The sequence below is a fragment of the Microcebus murinus genome, chromosome 29, assembly GCF_040939455.1.
Source record: "Microcebus murinus isolate Inina chromosome 29, M.murinus_Inina_mat1.0, whole genome shotgun sequence".
NCBI lineage: Eukaryota > Metazoa > Chordata > Mammalia > Primates > Cheirogaleidae > Microcebus > Microcebus murinus.
In genome coordinates, this window is record NC_134132.1 from 13,860,812 (window position 1) to 13,887,138 (window position 26,327).

Genomic DNA, 26,327 nt, shown 5'->3' on the forward strand with positions numbered 1-26,327 from the left:
CAGATTGTCTGGCCGTCGTCTCGGATGGCACCAGATCGGTGGCTTCTAGCTGTCTGCGGGGCCTCACCCCATGTTGGTGGGTGCGTGGAGGGGGGGTGTTTATTCCGCAGCCGGACTGAAGGGACCCCCCACTGCAGATGGGAGGGACCCCTGGGTTTGGGAAGCCACAGCGGCTGCCTGAGGTCAACAGTCAGGATAGCGACCGTCCCCAGGGTCGGGCTGGTTTGCTCCTGACAAGTTTCACTCTTTCCCTCCTAACCAGACAGCTGGAACACAGACGAGATTATCTTACCCAACCTGGGGTTTTACATGGGAGGATGATTTAAAAAAAAAAACAAAACCCAGCTAACACTATGTACCAGGCAATATTCTAGGTAATCATCCCCAAAACTCTATGAAGCAATAATATTTTCATCATCCCTGTTCTACAGATGAAGGAATTGAGGCACAGAAAGGTTAAATAACTAAACCAAGGTTCCCCAGCCAATAAGCAGCGCAGCCGGGATTTGAAACCAGGAAGTCTGGCTCCAGAATCCACGCTCCTGAGCAGTATGTTATTCTTTTTTCTCAATAGATGATGATGATGATGGTTTAACAAAGCAGTTGAGTATTGTTTTTTTGGTTTTTTTTTTTGGGGGGGGGCTCAAGTTTGAGTATCGTTTAATATAAAAAATAGCTTAAGGCAGCAGTCCCAACCTAGTTGGAGCAACACCCCATCAACAACACATCTGAGGGGCCGGGCGCGGTGGCTCACGCCTGCAATCCTAGCACTTTGGGAGGCCGAGGTGGGAGGATCGCTCAAGGTCAGGAGTTCAAGACCAGCCTGAGCAAGAGCGAGACCCTGTCTCTACTATAAATAGAAAGAAATTAATTGGTTAACTAATATATATAGAAAAAATGAGCCAGGCGTGATGGCGCATGCCTATAGTCCCAGCTACTCAGGAGGCTGAGGCAGGAGGATCGCTTGAGCCCAGGAGATGGAGGTTGCTGTGAGCGAGGCTGATGCCACGGCACTCTAGCCTGGGCGACAAATTGAGACTCTGTCTCAGAAAAAAAAAATAAATAAACAACACATCTGAGAATGTACCCCCATATGTTAGAGTGATGTATGTACACTGATGGCTGATATCGTGCACACTGAAAAAAACTGTAAGCATGAAGAACGTAAAAAAGATTTTTAAAAATTTATAAATATTTTTATTTTCGAAAATATACTATTTTACAATTATGTACATTCAGCTGGGCACAGTGGCACACACCTGCAGCCGCAGCTACCTGGGAGGCTGGGGCAGGAGGATCATTGAACCCCAGGAGTTCAAGTCCAGCCTGGGCAACATAGTGAGACCCCATCACAAAAAAATAAATAAATAAAATAATAAATATAAGTGTTTCAAAATATTCTGGCCTCACTCAAAATATAATTAATAATGCATTAATATAGCAATAACTATAATTTATTAATTTTATAATTTAATCATATACTAATTATATTATAATTTAGATGAGATATATTAATAGATGTTAATAAGTACAATTAATGTTATCAATTATATTTTGAGTGAGAACAGAGCATTTTGAATATGCTCCCCTATAAATACCTTGTTTAGCTGTTAAATCTTACAAAAGTCTTGGTTTAACATCTTTTGACATAGTAATTTGAATGTCACAGTGTCTAGACTCTGTCCACGTTGGTCACTGATGTAATAACTAAATCATTTCTTAATCTCATGCATAAATTATGCAAAAATTGTTAAAGAATGTTTTGCCACCTTGCCCCAATGAGAATCATTTATCCCTAAACATCAAATCGGAAAGGGTTGCGTTTTAACGTGTTTAACGATTGGGTTCAAAACTATTGAAACTTTTTATTTGCTAGCGTAACAGGCCAGAAAGTTCTGTTCCATCCTCTTAGCATGTATTAAAGGAGGCTTAACTTTTCCACTTCCTTTTTGTTCTTAGATGCTGACATTACCGCACCTGATCTCAGCCAAAAGGTTGAGAAGCAGTGGATGCTTACATTATTCTTGGATCTTTTATACCACGTGTCTTTTTTGTGAGCGTTAGTTTAGTTAAAATTAGGCAACAGAATCACACCACCATTTCCTGGGCGCCCACAGCATGGCGAAAGCTAACGCACAGCGAATGAGAGCATCTAAAGTCCTCTGTGTTGTAGAATTCCTCACTCTTCCCCTAGTTAACCTTGGATGTGGTGTCTGACCCCATGGACCAGGTGACGGTGCAAGAACTCAACCACGTATCAAACTTTACTAAAGCTTCATTTCTTTTCAAAAATAAAAACAGAATACGTGGATGCCCTAATGGTGAATATTATAGAAGCTTTTAATAAATATTTAACCAAAGCTCTAATATTTCCTTCCTCCTCACCAGTGGATACTCTTGTGGGTTTCCAGAGTGCACGAACCCCACTCTGGGAGCACTGGACAAGGTCCAGGCAAAAGTGCATGTGATTAGCACTCTGGGAGGCCGAGGCGGGAGGATCGCTCGAGGTCAGGAGTTCGAAACCAGCCTGAGCAAGAGCGAGACCTCCGTCTCTACTATAAATAGAAAGAAATTAATTGGCCAACTAAAAATATATAGAAAAAATTAGCCGGGCGTGGTGGTGCATGCCTGTAGTCCCAGCTACTCTGGAGGCTGAGGCAGGAGGATCGCTTGAGCCCAGGAGCGTGAGGTTGCTGTGAGCGAGGCTGACGCCATGGCACTCACTCTTTTTTTTTTTCTTTTTTTCTTTTTAAACATCTTCCAAAAAAGTCTATATGGCACTCACTCTTGCCTGGGCAACAAAGCGAGAGACTCTGGCTCAAAAAAAAAAAAAAAAAAAAGTGCATGTGGAACCTTGAATTTCGTTTTCTTATCACAACGGAAATGACTCCCAAAAGACATGCCATACCCTGTCTGGACTGGCGACACGAGCCAAAGAAGACAGAAAGAACTTGGAAATCCGCATTCGCCCGGACTTGAGCAATGCCTTGCCTTGCGATAAAATCTGCACGAGGCAAGTAGAGGCCACTCCGGGCATGGTGGAGAGGTTCCAACTCCTGTGTGTCAACTGTCGCTGGCTGGGGACAGCTGCCTGGAAAGCTCTGTTGGCAGAACACCAAGGCCGTGCCCAGGGAAACGAAGCGCGGCGACTCACGATGCCGGCGGGGCTGGCACACAGGCGGGCCACCGGCACCGCCGCCTGAGCGGACCTCGGCCAGCGCCGCCCCGCAGCCCAGTGCCTTCTGCTCGCGTCCCACCAGCCTGGCCTTCAGCCTGCCCCCGTCTCGGGCAGAACCCAAGCTCAGAGGCAGAAGGGCACCCCCCCAGTGAGAAACTTTGAGTAGGAGGACTCAGTGATCGCCATGGAACTAGAAGGAACCAACTCACACTTCCGAACGGCTCTCTCCACGTGGTGACCACCCGCAGGAATGTTCTCTCTCCTGCGCAGCTGTCAACTGTCACAGACCAGCAAAGGGGGCCTGGGCTCCGCTCAGCTGCTCTAGTGTGGCTGACACTACGAACGGCTGACTGGTAACCATCTCTCCTCCTCTTTTTGCTAACTTCCCTTGTCTATCCGACATCAAATGATCAATGACTGTAACAGCAAAGTGGATCCAATTCCAAGGCGTATTTAATGTACTGGATTCTGAATGCACATCTTCATTTGGGGGAAAAAATGTAAAAGGAGAAGAGAGACTTACTACATCGCTGCAGAAGTCTCGTTTGAGGCTGTTTCTTAAGTGGGAAGGGGTAGAATTAGCACCACAGCACCCTGACGTGGCCCTCGAGTACATGGTTCGAAAAGAGAGCAAGGCCAGGTGCGGTGGCTCACACCTGTCATCCCAGCACTCTGGGAGGCTGAGGCAGGGTGGATCGCTCAAGGTCAGGAGTTCGAAACCAGCCTGAGCAAGAGTGAGACCCCGTCTCTACTATAAGTAGAAAGAAATTAATTGGCCAACTAAAAATATATAGAAAAAATTAGCTGGGGGCTGGGCACGGTGGCTCAGGCCTGTAATCCTAGCACTCTGGGAGGCCAAGGTAGGAGGATTGCTCGAGGTCAGGAGTTCAAAACCAGCCTGGGCAAGACCCTGTCTCTACTAAAAATAGAAAGAAATTAATTGGCCAACTAAAAATATATATACAAAAAATGAGCCGGGCATGGTGGCTCATGCCTGTAGTCCCTCCCAGCTACTTGGGAGGCTGAGGCAGGAGGATCGCTTGAGCCCAGGAGATTGAGGTTGCTGTGAGCAAGGCTGACGCCACAGCACTCACTCTACCCTGGGCAACAAAGTGACACTCTGTCTCAAAAAAATAATAAGAAAAAGAAAGCTGAGGCCGGGCACGGTGGCTCACGCCTGTCATCCTAGCACTCTGGGAGGCCGAGGCGGGAGGATCGCTCAAGGTCAAGAGTTCAAAACCAGCCTGAGCGAGAGTGAGACCCCGTCTCTACTAAAAAATAGAAAGGAATTAGCCAGTCAACTAAAAATGAAACAAAAAGTTAGCCGGGCGTGGTGGCGCATGCCTGTAGTCCCAGCTCCTCAGGAGGAGGCTGAGGCAGGAGGATCGCTTGAGCCCGGGAGTTGGAGGTTGCTGTGAGCGAGGCTGACGCCACGGCACTCTACTCAGGGCAACAGAGCGAGACTCTGTCATTCATTCATTCATTCATTCATTCACAAATAAATAAATAAACAGAAGCAAGCTGAGCGATGACACGAGTGCCGGGGGTGGGGGCGACTCACCTCAGGGGCAGGAGGACGCAATAGCGCACTATGACGCCCAGCACCCACACCAGGGTGAGCCTTGGGCTGACGTAGTGGAAATTTATGTTGGTCCTGGTGAGGAGATTCCATGACACCAGCTCCTCTGAGGAGAACCTCTGGGTCACTTCGTCTTCCACGATGGCTTCCAGTCCCTTCTTGGAGAAATAAAACACGTCAGACAGCTCAAAGTCCCTTCCTGGCAGGCCAGAGAGCCCCTGCTCCATGGGTGACTCATCTCTTTGGATGATACCTTGAAAGAAAGCAGCAGGACATGAGAAAATGCCGTAGGACCCAACAACTGACCAAAGGAGCAACTTTGTGTAGAAAACAAGAAACCAGTTAACAAGTTTTAATGGGTGACATGAAAGCAGATTTCAGGTAAGAGACAAGCAATGAGGCCGGGCGCGGTGGCTCACGCCCGTCATCCTAGCACTCTGGGAGGCCGAGGTGGGAGGATCGCTCGAGGTCAGGAGTTCGAAACCAGCCTGAGCAAGAGCAAGACCCTGTATCTACTAAAAATACAAAGAAATTAATTGGCCAACTAAAATATATATATATATATATAAATTAGCCAGGCATGGTGGCGCATGCCTGTAGTCCCAGCTACTCGGGAGGCTGAGGCAGGAGGATTGCTTGAGCCCAGGAGTGTGAGGTTACTGTGACGAGGCTGATGCCACGGCACTCACTCTAGTCCAGGCGAGAGAGTGAGACTCTGTCTCAGAAAAAAAAAAATGAGAGAGACAGAGACAAGCAATCTCAGTGAGAAGAGAGAGGAACCCAATGATTTCAATTAATTAATGAGGAATTTGGGTCCTCTAAAACCATTTTGCTTGGATTCCCTCCCTACGAGCCATGAGCAAGAAAACTCACAGAAACTAACTGTTCCCAAGTATAGGTCTAGACTGTGTAAAAATAAAGACTTCTGTCCTCCCCTGATAAAAATCATAAAGTCAAAAACTAAGTAGGCCGGGCGTGGTGGCTCACGCCTCTCATCCTAACACCCTGGGAGGCTGATGCCAGAGGATTACTTGAGGTCAGGAGTTGGAAACCAGCCTGAGCAAGAGTGAGACCCCGTCTCTAGTAAAAATACAAAGAAATTAGCCAGACAACTAAAAATATATAGGAAAAATTAGCCTGGCATTGTGGTGCATGCCTGTAGTCCCAGCTACTCAGGAGGCTGAAGTTGAAGAATCGCTTTAGCCCAGGGGTTCAAGGCTGCCATGAGGCATGATCTCGCCATCATACTCCAACATGAACCACACCTTGTCTCCAAATAAATAAACACACAGGCTAATGTTTTATGGTTTTACGTTTGGGATTTTTTTTGGGGGGGGCGGTGTTTGTTTTTGCCCCACACTCAAAGCGAATACCTAAACACCTTAACCCTTTGCACTCAGATGTCGAGACTCGACACGCTTAGCAAAAATTATAGAGATTAAAATTACTCTTTGAAAAAAAAATAAAAAAAATAAAAATAAAAAATAAAATTACTCTTTGAATGTATCAATAATTTGAAATATTAAAAAATCCAAATAAATAAGTTGGTATGAAAAGAAACTCCAGCTTTTTATTCTACTGTCGCGCTTTGTAAAATCTGGGATATTTAAAAAATTAAATCCCGAGTAGAATAAAGGAATCGAGAAAAAAGCAAGCGAGTGCAAAGGGTTAAGAATTAGAGCAGCAAAGTAAGTTCTTGAACGATCATTAGGTTATCTTTTTCAGAAGTCAAGTCTAAGTGGTTTAGCCTTTCTTCACCATCTCCACAAAAGGTTTAATTAGTGTCAGAGGATGAACCAAGAGAATGTCCCCACTGATTCTCTCTTGCTCTGTACGCACCATAATGCCACTCAAAGCGGCTTACTCAATACCCAAGCACTGGCCACTATTTAGCAGTGCAAGCGTTTCATTATTTAGCAATACAGGGATTTTCTTTTTTTTAAATCTAGAGCAGGAGGGAAGAATAAGTTATTCAGTAAATCTCTAAATGAAATACACTGGGGAGAGCAGACAGCACTTCTAAAAATAAACCTTCACAAGGGCCAGAGGCAAGAGTGCAAGCTCAAGTTGCCCCATATCATTTAACAGAGACTTCGAGAAAAGAGATCTGCAAAGAGGAGCCAAGCTCTCAGCCCCTACACACTTGATGTGTCATATACTCTCTGCCCCTTTATCTAGTTTATTCTGAATAACTCCCATAAAATATAACTCAACTTCATATTTCTCTTAAGCATCTTTCAAAAGTACGTGGATAACTGCTGTGCATTTAGTTGACAAAAGATTAATTTCCAGAATATATTTAGGCACATACACACACACACAAAAAAAAAAAAATGAATAGGAAAGTGACAAAGAACACTGTTTGAAAAAAAAAAGGCTAAGAATATGCAATTCATAAAGAGTAGCCTTAATGACTAAACATCTGGAAAGATGCTCGGAATCACTATAATCAGATAAATGCAAACTAACACCACAATGAGAAACTACAATGAGATACATAAGACTGATAAAAATTTGAAATCTGATAATATCAAGTATTGGTGGAGCAATGGGAATGTGATTAGCACAACCACACTGGAAAACAATTGGGCACAATCTAGTGAATTCAGAGACATCAGAGCCCATGATGCAGGAAATCCACTCCCAGGTGTAACTCAGGAAGATCTGGCTTTTATTATCCATTCCTTCTTTTTTTTTTTTTTTTGAGACAGACTCTCACTCTGTCACCAGGGCTAGAGTGCAGGGGCATCATCACAGCTCACAGCAACCTCCAACTCCTGGGCTCAAGCGATCCTCCTGCCTCAGCCTCCCGAGTGGCTGGGACCACAGGCATGCGCCACCATGCCCGGCTAATTGTTTCTGTATATTTTTAGTTGGCCAATTAATTTCTATTTTTTTAGTAGAGACGGCTCTTGCTCAGGGTGGTTTCAAACTCCTGACCTTGAGTGATCCTCCTACCTCAGTCTCCCAGAGTGCTAGAATGACAGGCATGAGCCACCGCGCCCGGCCTAAGATCTGGTTTTTAATAATTGCAGAAATACAGAAAAGTTGCAACAATAGGTCGCTTCACCCAGATTTGCCAATTGCCAACATTCTGCCGCATCTGCTTTACTGTTCTATCTTTATGTGAATAAAAGGATATTTTTTTCTGAACCACTTGGAAGGCATTTGTAGACATGGTCCCCTTTAACCCCAAATATTTCATCAGCATATGTTTCCTCAGGACAGAGAGATTTGCTTATTTAATCACAGTGCAATTCTCAAAATCAGGGAGGTTGACATTAATGGTCTAATCTACAGACCTTATTCAAATGTTGACAATTGTCAAAATTTAAGAAACCCAGTTATTTTTAATAAATTAATCATGGGCCTGTAATCCTAGCACTCTGGGAGGATGAGGCAGGAGGATCGCTCAAGGTCAGGAGTTCAAAACCAACCTGAGCAAGAGCGAGACCCCCGTCTCTACTAAAAATAGAAAGATATGAACAAATTTCTATGAAAAGGAAAAATTAAAAAATTTAAAAAAAGAAATTAATTGGCCAACTAAAAATACATAGAAAAAATTAGCCGGGCATGGTGGCGCGTGCCTGTAGTCCCAGCTACTCAGAAGGCTGAGGCAGGAGGATCACTTGAGCCCAGGAGGTGGGGAGGTTGCTTGTGAGTGAGGCTGACGCCACGGCACTCACTCTAGCCTAGGCGACAGAGTGAGACTCTGTCTCAAAAAAAAAAATAAGTAATTATAAAAAAATAATAAATTAATTAATCATGATCCTTCAAAGCAACCCACAATTCTTAAATTTGTGAGACCCTGAATCTAGGAACATTTTTTTCTTTTATTTCAGAAGTCGGTTTTGCAAAGTCAATCTCTAAACATTTAGAACTTTGTCCATCCAGCAAACAGCACTCTGGCCAAACTGACACTGTGCATGTTTGGAAGAAAATCAAAATGAGAGCTCTCTTTATCTAATGTAAGAGATTAATTGCACAAGCTGCCCTGTAGCCCCGTGCCTTCGAGAAGTCCCTCAGACATAAATAATGCCAGATATGAAAGGCCTGTGGAAATGGAGACAGAAGTTAAAAACCATCTCAGACATAATTAACTCTGAATGAGCTGAGAGAACTCTTGGAATTAACTGCCCATTTATAAATCACACTAGTTTTTTCTGCCCTCTGCTCATATGGCAAGCTTCCTAAGCCAGCAATGAAGAAAATCAGGCTCACACCTGTCATCCCAGCACTCTGGGAGGCCGAGGCAGGAGGATCCCTCGAGGTCAGGAGTTCGAAACCAGCCTGAGCAAGAGCGAGACCCCGTCTCTACTAAAAATAGAAAGAAATTAGCCAGACAACTGAAAATATATATAACAAAAAATGAGCCGGGCATGGTGGCGCATGCCTGTAGTCCCAGCTACTCGGGAGGCTGAGGCAGGAGGATCGCTTGAGCCCAGGAGTTGGAGGTTGCTGTGAGCGAGGCTGACGCCACGGTACTCACTCTAGCCTGGGCAGCAGAGTGAGACTGACCCCCCCCCCAAAAAAAAGAAAAGAAAATCAGGCTCTATTACAGCTCAAAATAGAATACAGTACATGTAGATGAGACGCATATGAGTAAGTTCACTTTGGAAAAATGCATGTGGTCGTACATTTATAAATGTACACTCTTGTCTATGAAGGTTATACTTCTATTTTCCTACCCGATTATTAAAAAATTGGGTGTGAGGCCGGGCGCTGTGGCTCACGCCTGTAATCCTAGCTCTTGGGAGGCCGAGGCGGGCGGATTGCTCAAGGTCAGGAGTTCAAAACCAGCCTGAGCAAGAGCGAGACCCCGTCTCTACTATAAATAGAAAGAAATCAATTGGCCAACTGATATATATATATAAAAAATTAGCCGGGCATGGTGGCGCATGCCTGTAGTCCCAGCTACTCGGGAGGCTGAGGCAGAAGGATCACTCGAGCCCAGGAGTTTGAGGTTGCTGTGAGCTAGGCTGATGCCACGGCACTCACTCTAGCCTGGACAACAAAGTGAGACTCTGTCTCAAAAAAAAAAAAAAAAAAAAATTGGGTGTGGAATCTTTAAAATATATATATAGATAGATAGATAGATAGATAGATAGATAGATAGATAGATAGATAGATAGATAGATATAGATGCCAGGGCCAAATCCAGATCTACTAAACTAAAATGTCAACTATATTTAAAAAAATATGTATGAACGGGCAAAAAAAAAAAAATGAAAATACATGAAAATATTAGGTATTTTCTGGGTAACAGTATTTCATATGGCTGATTTTTCATTTTATTATGCACACTTCTGCAATGTCTAATTTTTTCTAAAGTAGATGCATTCTTTCATATTGAGAAAAAAAGATACTTAAGATGCTATTTTGACAACCATAATGAGATACTGCTACCCACCCACAAGAAGGGCCTGAATTTAAAAGGCTAAAAATAGGCAAGTGCTGGGAGGCCTGGGAGCAACTGGAACTTTCGTACAGCTGAGAGGGTGTAAACATCTGAAATGCCACCCAGCGCTTTCTATTAATAATAAAGTTAAACGCACACTGGCGTCGTACCCTATGGCCAGCTATTCCTAAGACTGTGCTACACTGTTTATAGCACCTTTATTCCTAAGAGCTAAAAACTGGAAATAACCCAAATGCGAATCAACAAAATAATGGATAAGCAAATTATTGATTTGTATAAAGAAATACTCCACGGTAATTACTAATATAAAAAAAATCCACTGATTCACGCGACGGCATGCAGAAACTTCAAAAATATTATACTACGTGGGGGGAAAAAAACCAGACACAGAGTATACATACTGGATGAGCACATTTACGTAAATTTCAAAAGTAGGAAAAAACGAACTGATGATGACACAAACCAGAAGAGAGGTTACCACAGGGACCAAGAGGTAAGTGACATCTATTAGGCAGGGTCTTGAAAGAGCTTTGAAACCGTGGATATGTTCTTCAGTTTGATCTGGCTGATAATGACATGGGTCTATGAAGATGTAAAAATTCATCTAGCTGAACACTTTTTTTGTTTTTTTTTTTTTAATACAGGCATGTGCTACAATGCCTGGCTAAGTTTTTTCTTTCTATAGATTTTTAGTTGTCTGGCTAATTTCTTTCTATTTTTAGTAGAGACGGGGGTCTTGCTCTTGCTCAGGCTGGTCTTGAACTCGTGACCTTGAGTGATCCTCTTGCCTTGGCCTCCCAGAGTGCTAGGATGACAGGTGTGAGCCACCGTGCCCCACAAACTGAACACTTAATATTGTGCATTTTAATGGATATAAATACCTTGATTTTTTTCAAAACCAGAAAAAAAATGTTACTTTTAAGAGTCTCCCAAATTTCTAGCTGCCACCTCAATGAGAGGTGCTAGCCAGCCATACCCATCCTTCCCCTGAGTATTTTGAAATCTTCCTTCCCATACTAGAAAGCAACTGACACCTGCTGAGTATTTCCTGACGCCAGGCTGTAGGTGCAGTAAGCCTTTGACACGTGTCCTTACCAAGTCCTCATAACCCTACGAGGCATCATGTTTGATCCCCATGTGCTTCCTGAGGAAACCAAGGGCCAGAGGGGTTGAGTGACATGCCCAGGGCCACAGACACTAAGGGACAGAGCCGGGCTTTGAAACCAAGCCTGCGACCCCAAAATCAAACGCTTCCTCCTCTCAAAGCCTCCAGTTCCACGTCGCGCTGTTCAACATTTGCCCTTTTATTTTCTGAGACAAGAGTCTCCCTCTGTTGCCCAGGCTAGAGTGAGTGCCATGGTGTCAGCCTCGCTCACAGCAACCTCCAACTCCTGGGCTCAAGCGATCCTCCTGCCTCAGCCTCCCGAGTAGCTGGGACTACAGGCATGCGCCACCACGCCCGGCTCATTTTTTCTCTATATATATATTTAGTTGGGCAATTAATTTCGTTCTATTTTTAGTAGAGACGGTGTTTCGCTATTGCCCAGGCTGGTTTCGAACTCCTGACCTTGAGCGATCCTCCTGCCTCGGCGTCCCGGAGTGCTGGGATGACAGGCGTGAGCCACCGCGCCTGGCCATCCTTGATTTGTTTTTGTCACGTCTATTCTCAAACCTTCTATCTCTTTTGCACCTTCATTAACCTGGACTGTCACTAGGCAAGCTTTATAGAAAACAGCCTCTGTCTTTTTCAGGCCGAAGAGCCAAGCAACCCTGCTGTATCCTCAGCCATGCCTCAAGGTTTGGGTTCAAGGTCGTTGCGCCCATAAGGTTAAGCTCTCTTTCAGGGTCGTGCATAGCCCCGTCCAAGGCCCTGCACCTAAATTTTGTGGTCAGCTTGCATTCCTCATTAGAGAAGGTCTCTAGGCCGGGCGCGATGGCTCACGCCTGTACTCCTAGCACTCTGGGAGGCCGAGGCGGGAGGATCGCTCGAGGTCAGGAGTTCGACACCAGCCTGAGCAAGAGCGAGACCCCGTCTCTACTAAAAATAGAAAGAAATTAATTAGCCAACAAAAACGATATATAGAAAAAATGAGCCGGGCATGGTGGCGCATGCCTGTAGTCCCAGCTACTCGGGAGGCTGAGGCAGGAGGAGCAGGAGGATTGCTTGAGGCCAGGAGTTGGAGGTTGCTGTGAGCGAGGCTGACGCCACGGCACTCACTCTAGCCTGGGCAACAGAGTGAGACTCTGTCTCAAACAAAATAAATAAATAAAAGAAGGTCTCAAAATTGTATAAACTTCAAACCCCCCACAAAACCTGTATTTGCCCCTACCTCTGCCTCACATTATCATTCTATTGATACAAACAACACATTTACTTTAAATCATACCTTACAAATTAAGATGATTTAGAGAAATATTTAAGATGAGAGAACCACTCTATTTCCTGTATTACAACATTGGGACATCACACATACACATTGACATCTTTCTGCTTAATTTCACTTATCATTAATATTTTAGCTAGCTGGTAGTCACATCAGCAATGCATTAGCAATAGGGTTTGCTGCTTGTTAGTTTTGCTGTTGTTTTAAGGTTGCAAGTTTCCCAATTCTTGGAAGTGGGAGAATTGGAGAGGAAGACAAATGGAAAACGTGAATACGAATGCAAAACGGAAAAACTCATTACAGAAGAGCTTCACAAGTTAATCTATTACAGGCTTGGTTTAAAAAAAAAAAAAAGTTTTACGCATTTCCCTGTAGCAGCAATACTGCTTTAGAAATACTAGATTATGATATACTGTATATAATATTGGTCCATAAAAAAAAAAGAGGGGAAAAATCAGTACAACTATCATGACCTTTCATATGCATGAAATGTGCTCAAAATAAATGTATCTCTCCCTTGGTTTTCCTAAACGCTATTCATTCATGATGACTCAATCATGATTGCCTATTTTTAAAAAAAGCATTACGGTTGTGAAACGCTTCATACTCCCCCTAGTAATGTTGCTGGCTTGGCATATTTCAGAGTTACAATCAACTTTTTTATTTTTACTTTTTTGTGCAAAAATGGGTAAAATTTACTTTAAACACTTGTGCACCCCCACTACTTAATCTAATTAAGGAAAATAAAATTGGAGCAGGGAAGAAAGTCCACATAGAATACAAAATAAGAATTTACGCGGAAGAAAAAACATAAACAGAAAATTATAAAAATCACAAGAAAACTCTGCACAAAGTCTCATGCAAATAAGGTCAACAAAAATCGCAGCAAATAGGTAACTTTGAACTAAAAAAAAAAAAAAAAAAAAACTTTACTGACCCCAAGAGATAAATACTCTAAAGAGAATCCTTTATAAAGATGAAATAATGTTGTGGGGAGCAAAAAAACTTACCAACCAACTCCCCAACCAACCAACACCAGATCCAGACTTTTTTTTTTTTTTTTTACAGGAAATTCTACCAAATGTTCTCTAAGAGAGCAATCTTCTTTGTCATAATTCATGTTACAGATACATTTACTGTAGCACATTATTTTTTGGTTTTTTATTTTTTGAGACAGAGGCTCACTCTGTTGCCCGGGCTAGAGTACCGTGGCGTCAGCCTCGCTCACAGCAACCTCTAACTCCTGGGTTCAAGCGATCCTCCTGCCTCAGCCTCCTCCCGAGTAGCTGGGACTACAGGCATGCGCCACCATGCCCGGCTCATTTTTTCTATATATCTTTTTTGGTTGGCCAATTAATTTCTTTCTATTTTTAGTAGAGACGGGGTCTTGCTCTTGCTCGGGCTGGTCTCAAACTCCTGACCTTGAGCGATCCTCCCGCCTCGACCTCCCAGAGTGCTAGGATGACAGGTGTGAGCCACTGCACCTGGCCTCATTCCAAATCTTGTCCCCAAATACTTAATCTCTGAGTTAGCTTTAGAAGTCCCTGTAAACCCCCACCTCATATATGTAGACACTCAGAGCAAAGCACAGTTTGCAGATAAGGCGATTGATGTTTTTATTTCTGAATAAAAAGGGATGATAGAGAACATCGATTATTCTTGGAAGAAAAATATAGCACAGAAGAGCATCCGTGGACAGAAGAATGAAAAGAGAGAGAGAGAAAATACAAGGGCTTTCCAGAGAGTATCCAGCCATGTAATAGGAAAACTGCCTATTAACAATGGCTGGTCAGCCTCGGTGGCTCACGCCTGTCATCCCAGCACTCTGGGAGGCCGAGGCGGGAGGATCGCTCGAGGTCAGGAGTTCGAGACCAGCCTGAGCAAGAGTGAGACCCCATCTCTACTAAAAATAGAAAGAAATTAATTGGCCAACTAAAAATATATAGAAAAAATGAGCCGGGCATGGTGGCGCATGCCTGTAGTCCCAGCTACTCAGGAGGAGGCTGAGGCAGGAGGATCGCTTGAGCCCAGGAGTCTGAGGTTGCTGTGAGTGAGGCTGACGCCACGGCACTCACTCTAGCCCGGGCGACAAAGAGAGACTCTGTCTCAAAAAAAAAAAACAATGGCTGGATACTTTCTGGACAGCCCTCGTACATAGTTAACAACTCTCTCTTTCTCCCCCACTCCCTTTAGATTCCATTCCCTGTGCTCTTCTTCTCTTTCCTGGTTGATGATCCTTGTCCTGGTCACCCAACCCTTCCTGCTCCTTTTCTAAGACTTTTCCTCCGCCCTTTGTAAATAAGCGTCTTTCACCCTGTGTTGACTTCATTAAATCTACCATTGCAACTTTCCCCCTCTGCAGCAAGTCTCCAACATGCACCTGCAGTCCTCGCTGCTTCTTCCCCACGGTGCACGTTCACACGCCGCTGCTGGCCAACTCCACCTCCCCACCAACCCCGCCACGCTGGCTCAGGCCCCAGTGGCCTTCCAGGGTGACATCCTGTCTCCCGGCCCTCCTCTCTCCACCTCCTCCACCCTCTCCCACCAGACTGCCACATTCGCCTTCTCAAAACTTTGAGCTCTCCTCGGCTAAGGAACGAATGTGTCAGGGTGGCATCCACTTTTGGAATCTGAGATAAACCTGCATGTCCAATTTCAAGTCCTCTTCCACTCCCAGCTCATCTCTCCAGCTCCAGCCAAACTAAATCTGTTATTTGGAGCCTAATAAATAGCTCCTAGGCTCTCGCCTTTGCTTACAGTTTCTGCCACCCAGTGCCCTTTTCCCGAAATCATTCTAAGTCTTCCATAACTCCATCTCTCTCTTTCTTACTTTCTTTGAGCTCATGAACCATCAACTGCACGCATTATGCGACGCAGGGGTTGCTTCAGCCGATTATAAGCAAAGGCCAAAAAGAAGACCAAGCTAAAAAAAAAAATTAAAAAAAAGACCAAGTTACATCAAACTTCTGAAAGATCATTTCTCAAGTTCCAAAATTAAGCCAGGCTGTGTGGTTTTTCCTATGGCAGTGAGGGTGGAATGGCAAAGCAATGCTCCTTTTTTTTTTTTTTTGTATGTTTTTTACCCAAAAAAGGAAAAAAGAAAAAACAAAAAGACGTGAGTTCTTTAGTCTTCTGCAATTACGCAGAGCCTGTTTTTCTCTCCTGCACAAGAACCGTGCCACGCACGCGTCTCTGTCGACTGGCGCTGTCTCAGGCTCGTACTTATAAAATGCCAGCTTGACATCAGAGGATGGACGTTGTCACCCGCTGGCATTTCGAAATCCCTGCCCGCACCAGACGGGGCGTCTGTCTGTGGGAAGGTCAGGTGGCCCGGCCCACACACGGGCAAGGGAAGTGAGTGGCGCACGAGTGAGTGAAAATGAGGATGTTATTTTATCTGAGCAACGTGTGCCCACGTCATTATGGCAGGGGCGGGAAGAGGAAGCGGTCGGAATGATGCACGGACAGACGCCCACTTGATAAACACAGAGCTCAGCAAGCGTGGAAAAAGGGAACATGCACGCACACCTTGCAAAGGCCGTAAGCACTCTGCACGTTCTACCAAGCAGGTGCGGGTTAGGAATTCCACGTAGCCGAAGCCTGTACCCTCTGCCTGGTCTTCATCTCCTTTTGTTTTTTCGTTTTGTTCCTTTTTTTTTTTTTTGAGACAGAGTCTCACTCTGTCGCCCAGGCTATAGTGCCGTGGTGGTGTCAGCCTAGCTCACAGCAACCTCAATCTCCTGGGCTCAAGCGATCCTCCTGCCTCAGCCTCCCGAGTAGCTGGGACTCCAGGCATGCGCCACCATGCCCAGCTCATTTTTCCTATATATATTTTTAGTTGGCCAATTAATTTCTTTCTATTTATAGTAGAGACGGGGTCTCACTCTTGCTCAGGCTGGTCTCCAACTCCTGATCTTGAGCGATCCTCCCGCCTCGGCCTCCCAGAGTGCTAGGATTACAGGCCTGAGCCTCCGCGCCCGGCCTCCACTGAAGTTTAATGCTCAGCTTAACACAGCTCCTTGAAGGGGCAGAAAAGATTTATCTTCATCTTTGTGTTAACAATGAGGAAAAGTCCTTAAGCCTAAAAGAAGAAGGTGCAACAATAGAGCTTCTTAAAGAGATCTCACTCATAATCATAGCTGAAGCTCAGTAAATTAAACAGCTTTTAGATGAAAGCACACAGTAGAATAGTGGAATCTGGCTAAAGACAGAAGGGATTATTATTGAACCACAAAGATAATATTCCCCTAGGCTTAGCTTTCGGTTGGCTTATTCCATAAAAGCACAGAAGAAATATAATGCAAGAGGGATTTAGCTGTGCAGGGAGTCTTGAAATGCATTTCAAAAAACGTGTTCTCCTAAGGAACAGAGGGGCAGAAGGAAGCTTTTTGGTGCACAAAACAAAGGTAACTATTGCCTCTGTTCAGCTCATCTCTCCCTCTCGGCTCCCCCACGTCTATTATCAGAACTGTATCGTTGCCCAGGCGCGGTGGCTCACGCCTGCAATCCCAGCACTCTGGGAGGCCGAGATGGGAGCATAGCTTGAGGTCAGGAGTTTGAGACCAGCTAGAGCAAGAGCAAGACCCTATATTTATTTAAAAAAATAGAAACAAATTAATTGGCCAACTAAAACCATACATAGGAAAAAAAATGAGCCGGGCATGGTGGCGCATGCCTGAAGTCCCAGCTACTCGGGAGGAGGCTGAGGCAGGAGGATCGCTTGAGCCCAGGAGTTGGAGGTTGCTGTGAGCGAGGCTGAAGCCACGGCACTCGTTCTAGCCTGGGCAACAAAGCGAGACTCTGTCTCAAAAAAAAAAAAAAAAAGAACTGTATCATTCGGAACATCTCAAAATTGCAGCCACGCTCCCAGGGCCGCGGCCTGCCTGTGACCCTTGCCCACACTTTGACTGGCTCCACTCTCACTTGTGTTGTCACTGGCAGCGACACAGAGACACGATGCTCTGAAGGCTGACGACTGCACCAGCCAAGCGCACGGGCGCTGGTGTTTCGCCACCCTGTCCATCAGTCTGTCCGGCATTGTGACACTGCTTCTCCGATGACTCCAGACACCACTATGGACCAACAGGGCACACCCCCCCACCCCCAAGTCCCGGCTACCCCACGCACCGGGCAGAGATGGCGGGAGAGGTGCGCACGGTGCCCAGCTGTGGGATTAGCACAGCGCAGGAGCGTCACACAGCGGAGCCCAAATTAGACCTCACACACCGTCCTTCGCGTATGCACCTGCTCCAGCATTTGTCATCCCAGTGGACTGCCAGGTGCCCGTCTCCCCACAAGGACCATGTCCTTCTTTTTTTTTTTTTTTTTTTTTGAGACAGAGTCTCACTCTGTTGTCCAGGCTAGAGTGAGTGCCGTGGCATCAGCCTCGCTCACAGCAACCTCCAACTCCTGGGCTCAAGCGATCCTCCTGCCTCAGCCTCCCGAGTAGCTGGGACTACAGGCATGCACCACCATGCCTGGTTAATTTTTTCTATGTATTTTTAGTTGGCCAATTAATTTCTTTTATATTTTTTTTTAATAAACACAGGGTCTCACTCTTGCTCAGGCTGGTTTCAAACTCCTGACCTTGAGTGATCCTCATGCCTCAGCCTCCCAGAGTGCTAGGATTACAGGCACGAGCCACTTCACCCGGCCTGACTACATGTTTAAAACCATGGGGCAGACATCTTCAAATACATGGCCTTACAAAGGAAAACAATTCCTTGTAAGAGCACATAGACGAACACATCTTACCAGCTTTACAATAAAAAGTCAATCAAAGCTCAGGGCAGCTGCTATTTTTGCATGAATTATGAAAGATCCAAGGCCTATAGAACACACTGCTCTCTGCATAGTTCAAGTTCAAATTGCGTAGGCCCGATTTGAATATCCCAACAATCATAATGAAATGGAAGACTTACCGACAGAAGCTGAGTTTTTAAGAACCGACTCCTTCGGGGCTCCTTTTTCAATTCGTATTGTGGCCCACTGTTCAAAAAACAAGAAATGTTCATTGAAACGATCCCACAGATACAATGTAGAATACTTAAACTATGATTACATGGAAATGAATTTAAACATTAAGCCCTGGAAGTATCTGAATTGAAGAGATACCCCAGTGAATCTCTGATGTAGCAGAATTCTAAGTCGCAGGTATGCTTTTATACTAGTTACTGATAATCCACTAATGAAATCAGGAAAGAACAGTATATACCCTTTCTAAACCACCTTGTATGCTTGTGTCTTAGTAAATTACTCCTTGAAAAGACTGTGAAGCACCGTGGGCAGGAGTACAAGCTCCAGCATCAAGAATGTTACCCAAAGCCGGGCGCGGTGGCTCACACCTGTAATCCTAGCACTCTGGGTGGCCGAGGCAGGAGGACCGCTCAAGGTCAGGAGTTCGAAACCAGCCTGAGCAAGAGCGAGACCTCCATCTCTATTAAAAATACAAAGAAATTAATAGGCCAACTAAAAATATAGAGAAAAAATTAGCCGGGCATGGTGGCGCATGCCTGTAGTCCCAGCTACTCAGAAGGCTGAGGCGGGAGGATCGCTTAAGGTCAGGAGTTCGAAACCAGCCTGAACAAGAGTGAGATCCCATCTCTACTAAAAATAGAAAGAAATTAATTGGCTAACTAAAAATATAGAGAAAAAATTAGCCGGGCATGGTGGAGCATGCCTGTAGTCCCAGCTACTCGGGAGGCTGAGGCAGGAGGATCGCTTGAGCCCAGGAGTTGGAGGTTGCTGTGAGCAAGGCTGACGCCACGGCACTCTATCCTGGGCAACAGAGTGAGACTGTGTCTCACACACACAAAAAAAGAAAGAAATTAAAAAAAAATGCTATCTAGAGGATTACAATTTCAGAAGCTAACAATGCCCATAAATTGATTAATTTAGGATAAGGGGGGAAATAGGAAAACAAGAGGGAGAAAACATTATAATAATGATAACTGGACATAATTACCCTTAAAGGAGCAAAAAGACAGATTTATTAGTGTGTCAAGGCAAAAACCTCAGTTCTTGCCAGGCTCAGAACGGTTTGCTAACCAGAGAGGTTAAAGGATTCAAATAAAGAAGAAAATAACGGGCAGACAATAAATAAGGTAAAACGGAAACGTGAAGGTTGAGGAGTGAGGCCTGATTTGGCAACATGAGGACGCTGCTCAGCCACTCAAAGGGCCAAAGAGGAACATGCCATCTGCACTGAGAAAACCGCCTATGAACAGAGGCCTGGTCGTCTGGGTTTCTAGTGACCGGTCACTAATGACAACAGGACTGTCCTGTTATCTCCTTGCTGACTGGGTGCACACGTTCTCGGACTCTGGACTTGCAACACCCATCTTTTCTCATTTGGGGTAAAGGTTTAATGTCCATAGTTTTTCACTTTAAAACTTTGGCACTTATGATCATTTATAAGCAAACCAACAGAATGATTAAAATAAAGTTTTGTAAACAATCAATCAATGTTCATCTGAGAGCTCACCTTTTTTTTTTCTTTAGTTTTTTAAAATTAATTTATTTTTTTTTTCCATTTTTAGTTGGCCAATTAATTTCTTTCTATTTTTAGTAGGGACGGGGGTCTCGCTCTTGCTCATGCTTGTCTCGAACTCCTGAGCTCAAACGATCCACCCGTCTCGGCCTCCCAGAGTGCTAGGATTACAGGTTGAGCCACTGCGCCCGGCCTCACCTTATTATGGGCATGCATGTTATTTTACATTGCATACAAGTAGTAGTTACCTTAGACTAGAATAATTACTGTATTTTTTTTTTTTTTTTTTTGAGACAGAGTCTCACTTTCTTGCCCAGGCTAGAGTGAGTGCCGTGGCGTCAGCCTGGCTCACAGCAACCTCAATCTCCTGGGCTCAGCGATCCTCCTGCCTCAGCCTCCCTAGTAGCTGGGACTACAGGCATGCGCCACCATGCCCGGCTCATTTTTTTTGTATATATATTTTTAGTTAGTCAATTAATTTCTTTCTATATTTTGGTAGAGACGGGGTCTTGCTCAGGCTGGTTTTGAACTCCTGACCTCGAGCAATCCGCCCGCCTCGGCCTCCCAGAGTGCTAGGATTACAGGCGTGAGCCACCGCGCCCGGCTCAATTACTGTATGTTTATACAATGAAAAGCACTGGTATTTTGTGGCTGTCATAGGTGGAATTATGTCCCTCCAAAATTCATATACTGAAGCCCTAACTCCTGACACCTCAGAATGAGACTGTATTTGCAGACAGGGTCTTTATTTAAAGAGGTGATTGAGTTACAAAGAAGCCATTTGATGGAGCCTTGATCCAATGTGACTGGTGTCCTTATAAGAAGAGGACATTTGCCGGGCGTGGTGGCTCACGCCTGTAATCCTAGCACTTTGGGAGGCCGAGGCGGGCGGATTGCTCAAGGTCAGGAGTTCGAAACCAGCCTGAGCGAGACCCCGTCTCTACCAAATATAGAAATAAATTAATTGGCCAACTAAAAATATATATACAAAAAATTAGCCGGGCATGGTGGCACATGCCTGTAGTCCCAGCTACTCGGGAGGCTGAGGCAGGAGGATCGCTAAGCCCTGGAGATTGAGGTTGCTGTGAGCGAGGCTGACGCCACGGCACTCACTCTAGCCTGGGCAACAGAGTGAGACTCTGTCTCAAAAAAAAAGAGGACATTTGATCTTTGCTTTAAAATACTATTCATTTACCTGTAATCCTAGCACTCTGGGAGGCTGAGGGGGGTGGATTGCTCGAGGTCAGGAGTTCGAAACCAGCCTGAGCAAGAGCAAGACCCCGTCTCTACTATAAATAGAAAGAAATTAATTGGCCAACTAATATATATAGAAAATTAGCCGGGCATGGTGGCGCATGCCTGTAGTCCCAGCTACTCGGGAGGCTGAGGCAGGAGGATCGCTTGAGCCCAGGAGTTTGAGGTTGCTGTGAGCAAGGCTGACGCCACGGCACTCACTCTAGCCTGGTCAACAAGCGAGACTCTGTCTCAAAAAAAAAAAAAAATTGTATACATTATTTAAAAAGGCAAAAAAAAAAAAAGAAGAGGAGGAAATCTGGATGCCAGAGAGATACAGGGACGTGAACGCACAGAGCAAAAGGCCAGGTGAGGACACAGTGAGAAGGAGGCCACCTGCAAGCCTCGGAGAGAGGCCTCAGAAGAGATCAACCTTGCCCGCGCCTTGACCTTGACCTTGAACTTGCAGCCTCCAGAGCGGCGAGAAGAGAAACCTGCGTTGTTTAGCTGCCAGCTCCGTGGCGCTCTGTGGCGGCAGCCCTGGCACTGAGACTAACACAGCGACATTCCTCAGATAGCATGACGTCCTACAGAGATCTGCGTGTCCTGCCACCAGGCGGGACGTCCAGAGGACAAGCTCCTCCCTGAAACAGCAGCTCCCCGAGCTCCACCCTGCAGGACACGGTCAGGCAGAGTCCCGAGGCTGCAGAGGCAGCCCAGGGCACGCCGGAGGGAGAAAGCACTGGAAAAACCATCTTCTCCTGCACGTTTCTACTCCAGGGAAAGGGAAAAGAAGCCTGCGTTTTGCAGCTGGTTGTGAATTCCAGTCCTGCCACGTCCTGGCTGTGATCATCTTAGACAAGGGGCTGTAACATTTTGGGTCATTCATTTTATCATCTTTATTTATTTTGTTTATTTCTTTTGAGACAGAGTCTCACTCTGCCATCCTGGCTAGAGTGCCGTGGTGGTGTCAGCCTCGCTCACAGCAACCTCAAACTCCTGGGCTCAAGCGATCCTCCTGCCTCAGCCTCCTCCCGAGTAGCTGGGACTACAGGCATGCACCACCACGCCCGGCTCATTTTTTCTATATATTTTTAGATGTCTGGCTAACTTGTTTCTATTTTTAGTAGAGACAGGGTCTCGCTCTTGCTCAGGTTGGTCTCGAACTCCTGACCTCGGTCGATCCTCCCGCCTGGGCCTCCCAGAGTGCTAGGATGACAGGCGTGAGCCACCTCGCCTGGCCCAAGTCTGATATTTAAAGCTTGGGCCATAAGCTTGCAAAATTGTGACGCTGTCACCTAGACAATTAAAATTTCCAAATTTTCACACTAGAAAGACATTTAAAGATTGACTAAAGAGAAGGAAGAGAGAGAAGGGAAAAAAAAATCCATAAAATCATGTAAGAATTCTAATTTATTAGGGTTACTCAAATAACCACCAGCCACCGTCTACAGCAAAATAAAACCGTTTCTTGGCAGAGGTGGGCTTCTTGGGAAGCTGAGAAGTCAGGCTCCAGATCTTAAAAATTGCAATCCTGATTGTAGCATTGACAGGTGTTGAGTCACCGCCCGGACACAGTTCCTCTCTGAACCTCTGTCCCCTGTCTATCAGTGGGAGGAGCAATGACAGGCCCTACTGAAGGTCAACGACAAGCTCGTGGCTTTGGTAGTTTTTCTTTGGTAGCTACTTTCCCTGGCAGACAGCCAGGACATTCTACCACGTGCTTTGCATTTCCAGCATCTGAGATAAGATCTCTCGAACTGTTCGTTCAAATCTGAGAATTACTGACAAGCCTTTTTAAAAAGACGGAAAACGAACTGGTGGATGAATAAGAGGGTCAAGAGAAGGAAAGGAATAAAGAAACACAGGGCGAGAAGGGCCTTCCCTGAGTATGTGTGTTGACTCATCGAAGATCCAAAGGGTAGGTTAAATCTTAGTCTCATACGAGAAAAAAAAAATATCAGAAACAACAGCAGCAAAGAGTGTTCCAATTCATACTCTACTAAGATTTGTGGACCTACTATGTACCAAGCGTTCAGCCCCATGCAGAATATTCCTTTATACACCTGCAGAAACTAAGGTTGAGATGTTAAGTGACCCGCCCTGGGTGACAGGGCCATGAATTGGGAGGAAGCTGTTCATGTTCCCATCTTTTTCCTCCAAAGTGGAGGGAAAATTAGTACATTCACAGTATTGTCTGTCCATTGCCCGTATTTATTAGCGGTTGGATCAGATCATTTGCATTTTACCGAACGTTCCTTTCTCTCCATCGGTTCTATATTCTTTTCCCATTCTTTATTCCCTTTCTAATCATGAACCTTCAGGCAACAAATGGCAATCCTTTCCCACGCGCACGCCCACCGTCGTTAACCTGACGATTAACTTCCAAGGTTGAGAGACGCATCTTTCAACATTTAATGCTTGCTCCTGTTTGATAAACATAAAAAAAAACAACTCCATACACATCTCCTCCCTGAGATTCTGACCCTATTCCCCACCATCCAGACGGGATAGCCCACCCTCCACACGTCACTTGCACCAAACGTTTTATTCTTCATGGTTTGCACTCCTAAAACAAATTTCTCCATTATAAATTTATAATACGGGCAAACGTACACCTAACAAGTCATCACTTACCCCTGGAAAATCACTGGTTTAGAGAATCACTAGACTTAGTCTAAGCTAAGCATTCAAGCCTTATCCCCAAGCAAGTTGCCATGTCAGAGACTTATAAATACAACTACAGATAATGCGGCGAAGCCGAGCAAGGCATGCAGTAGGTGCTCAATAAATGATCACTGCCTGAACTGGGAAGCTAAGAAGGGGGTCAGAGAAGAATGAGCATGTAGCTGAGTGAGTTCCTTGACAAGCAACAGTTACCAAAGTCAGCTAGTCAGACGGTACCCTACCCACATTTTCCACTTCTAGAATTTGAGTTTATGGCCATGAAAATGCCCTCTGTTGACAATAAAACTTGTCAAAGTAAACACAGAATGGACAAAACGAAATGACCTTTTAAAACGGTATGCACATTATAACCAAAGGAACTTGAGAAACACCCAATTCCGATCAGAGCCCGAAGAATATTTTTTGGGAATGAAATGCAAAGAAAGAAAAGAACGCAAACAGCTAAGAACTTACTGCAGAGTAATGCATGAGAGAAGGGCTGGGCCTTGAATGGCATCCACAGAAAGGCAGGGTATCTCTGTTCAGCACTGAAGATGTTCTAAAACTAAACATCGGCCTGATTTTTAAAGGGAATTACTCCTATAGTTGGGAAAAGCAATCTACTGTTTTAACCCCAGCCTAATAGAAATGTCTTGGAAACATCAAACGCTGCTCTCGTTGAAGGACAGAAACTCCCGGGTTGCTATTTCCCTCTCCTGTCCCTAAACCCGAAAAATCTGTGAGGTTACAGCTCTCTTTCCTGCTGAGCCTAGTCGCTCCCAAACATAGGCACTCCAGGCGGCCGCCACGAATAAATCAGAGGTGGCTCATGAAATGACTTCCTATTTGAAATCCACGCATGCCGAACATCTCTCTGACCTAATAACTTAGTCTTAGCAAAGAGGGTGGCTCCTTATGCTGCCACCTACCTGGTTTGCAAGCTTAGTGGCATGCGTATCTGCCACTACATGTGCTTAGATTGGGGACCCAAGTCCTAGCTGCGCTTCTTCATATGTGGCCTTAGGGAGGTCACCTACCCACTGTGCCTCACTGGCATTCTTTTTTTTTGAGACTCTGTTGCCCAGGCTAAAGTGCCATGGCGTCAGCCTCGCTCACAGCAACCTCCAACTCCTGGGCTCAAGCAATCCTCCTGCCTCAGCCTCCTCCCAAGTAGCTGGGACTACAGGCATGCACCACCATGCCCGGCTCATTTTTCTGTATATATTTAGTTGTCCAGCTAATTTCTTTGTATTTTTTTAGTAGAGACGGGGTCTCGTTCTTGCTCAGGCTGGTCTTGATCTCTTGACCTTGAGTGATCCACCCCCCTCGGCCTCCCGGAGTGCTGGGATTACAGGCCTGAGCCACCACGCCAGCCCCACTGGCATTCTTGAGAGTTTAATTAACAGGGAGTTCATCTCTGAAAGTCTCTTCAACACTACATAGACAAAAATTAAAACTTAGGTCTCTGGCCAGGCAGCTCACACCTGTAATCCTAGCACTCTGGGAGGCCGAGGCAGGTGGATTGCTCAAGGTCAAGAGTTCGAGACCAGCCTGAGCAAGAGTGAGACCCCCGTCTCTACTCAAAAATAGAAAGAAATTAATTGGCTAACTAAAAACACATATAGAAAAAATTAACTGGCCATGGTGGCGCATGCCTGTAGTCCCAGCCACTCAGGAGGCTGAGGCAGGAGGATCGCTTGAGCCCAGGAGTTGGAGGTTGCTGTGAGCGAGGCTGACGTCACGGCACTCACTCTAGCCTGGGCAACAAAGTGAGACTCTGTCTCAAAAAAAAAAAAAAACAAAAAAAAAAAAAACGTGGGGCCTTGTCAAGCTGAAAGTCAGATCCTAGACTGGAGATAATCCCATCGAGGTTAGACATTAGCTGGGCTGAGAGCAGCTAGCTGGCCCCCCTCCTTGGCATCTCTTTGGCTGTACTTTGAAGTAGTGAAGCAAGACAGACACGAGTGAGCACCTGGATGCCAATGCGTGCGATGTACCTTACCCCATCGTCACGTGGGGTGTAAATTCCAAAAGACACTGTGCTGTCTGGGAGAACAGTTCGATCATTTCAGAGACCTGAGAAAGAGGCAACACCCTCTGAAGACGATCATCTGCTCTAGGGAGAGTCTTCCAAGAAGGTCCGACAGTAGGAGGCAGCTAAGAAATCCACGGCGTGACCCAGCTCAGAATGTAGAGTCAGCAAGAAAAGTTCCAGACCGGGCGTGGTGGCTCACGCCTGTAATCCTAGCACTCTGGGAGGCCGAGGCGGGAGGATCGCTCAAGGTCAGGAGTTCAAGACCAGCCTGAGCAAGAGTGAGACCCCGTCTCTACTATAAATAGAAAGAAATTAGCCAAACAACCAAAAAAAAAAAAAAAAT

At 45.3% G+C, this 26,327-nt stretch overlaps 1 protein-coding gene across 2 annotated transcripts in view; it reads right to left on the bottom strand.

The window, feature by feature from the left end:
* Positions 1-26,327, bottom strand: part of GPAT3 (glycerol-3-phosphate acyltransferase 3) — a 54,354-nt gene that overhangs the window by 16,711 nt on the left and 11,316 nt on the right. For both annotated transcript variants that reach the window (XM_075998706.1, XM_075998705.1), the window contains exons 3-4: positions 18,482-18,548; positions 4,740-5,010 (exon numbers count right to left, since the gene is read on the bottom strand). In XM_075998706.1, coding sequence (XP_075854821.1) covers positions 4,740-5,010; positions 18,482-18,548 — 338 coding nt within the window. The remainder of the gene's footprint in view (positions 1-4,739; positions 5,011-18,481; positions 18,549-26,327) is intronic.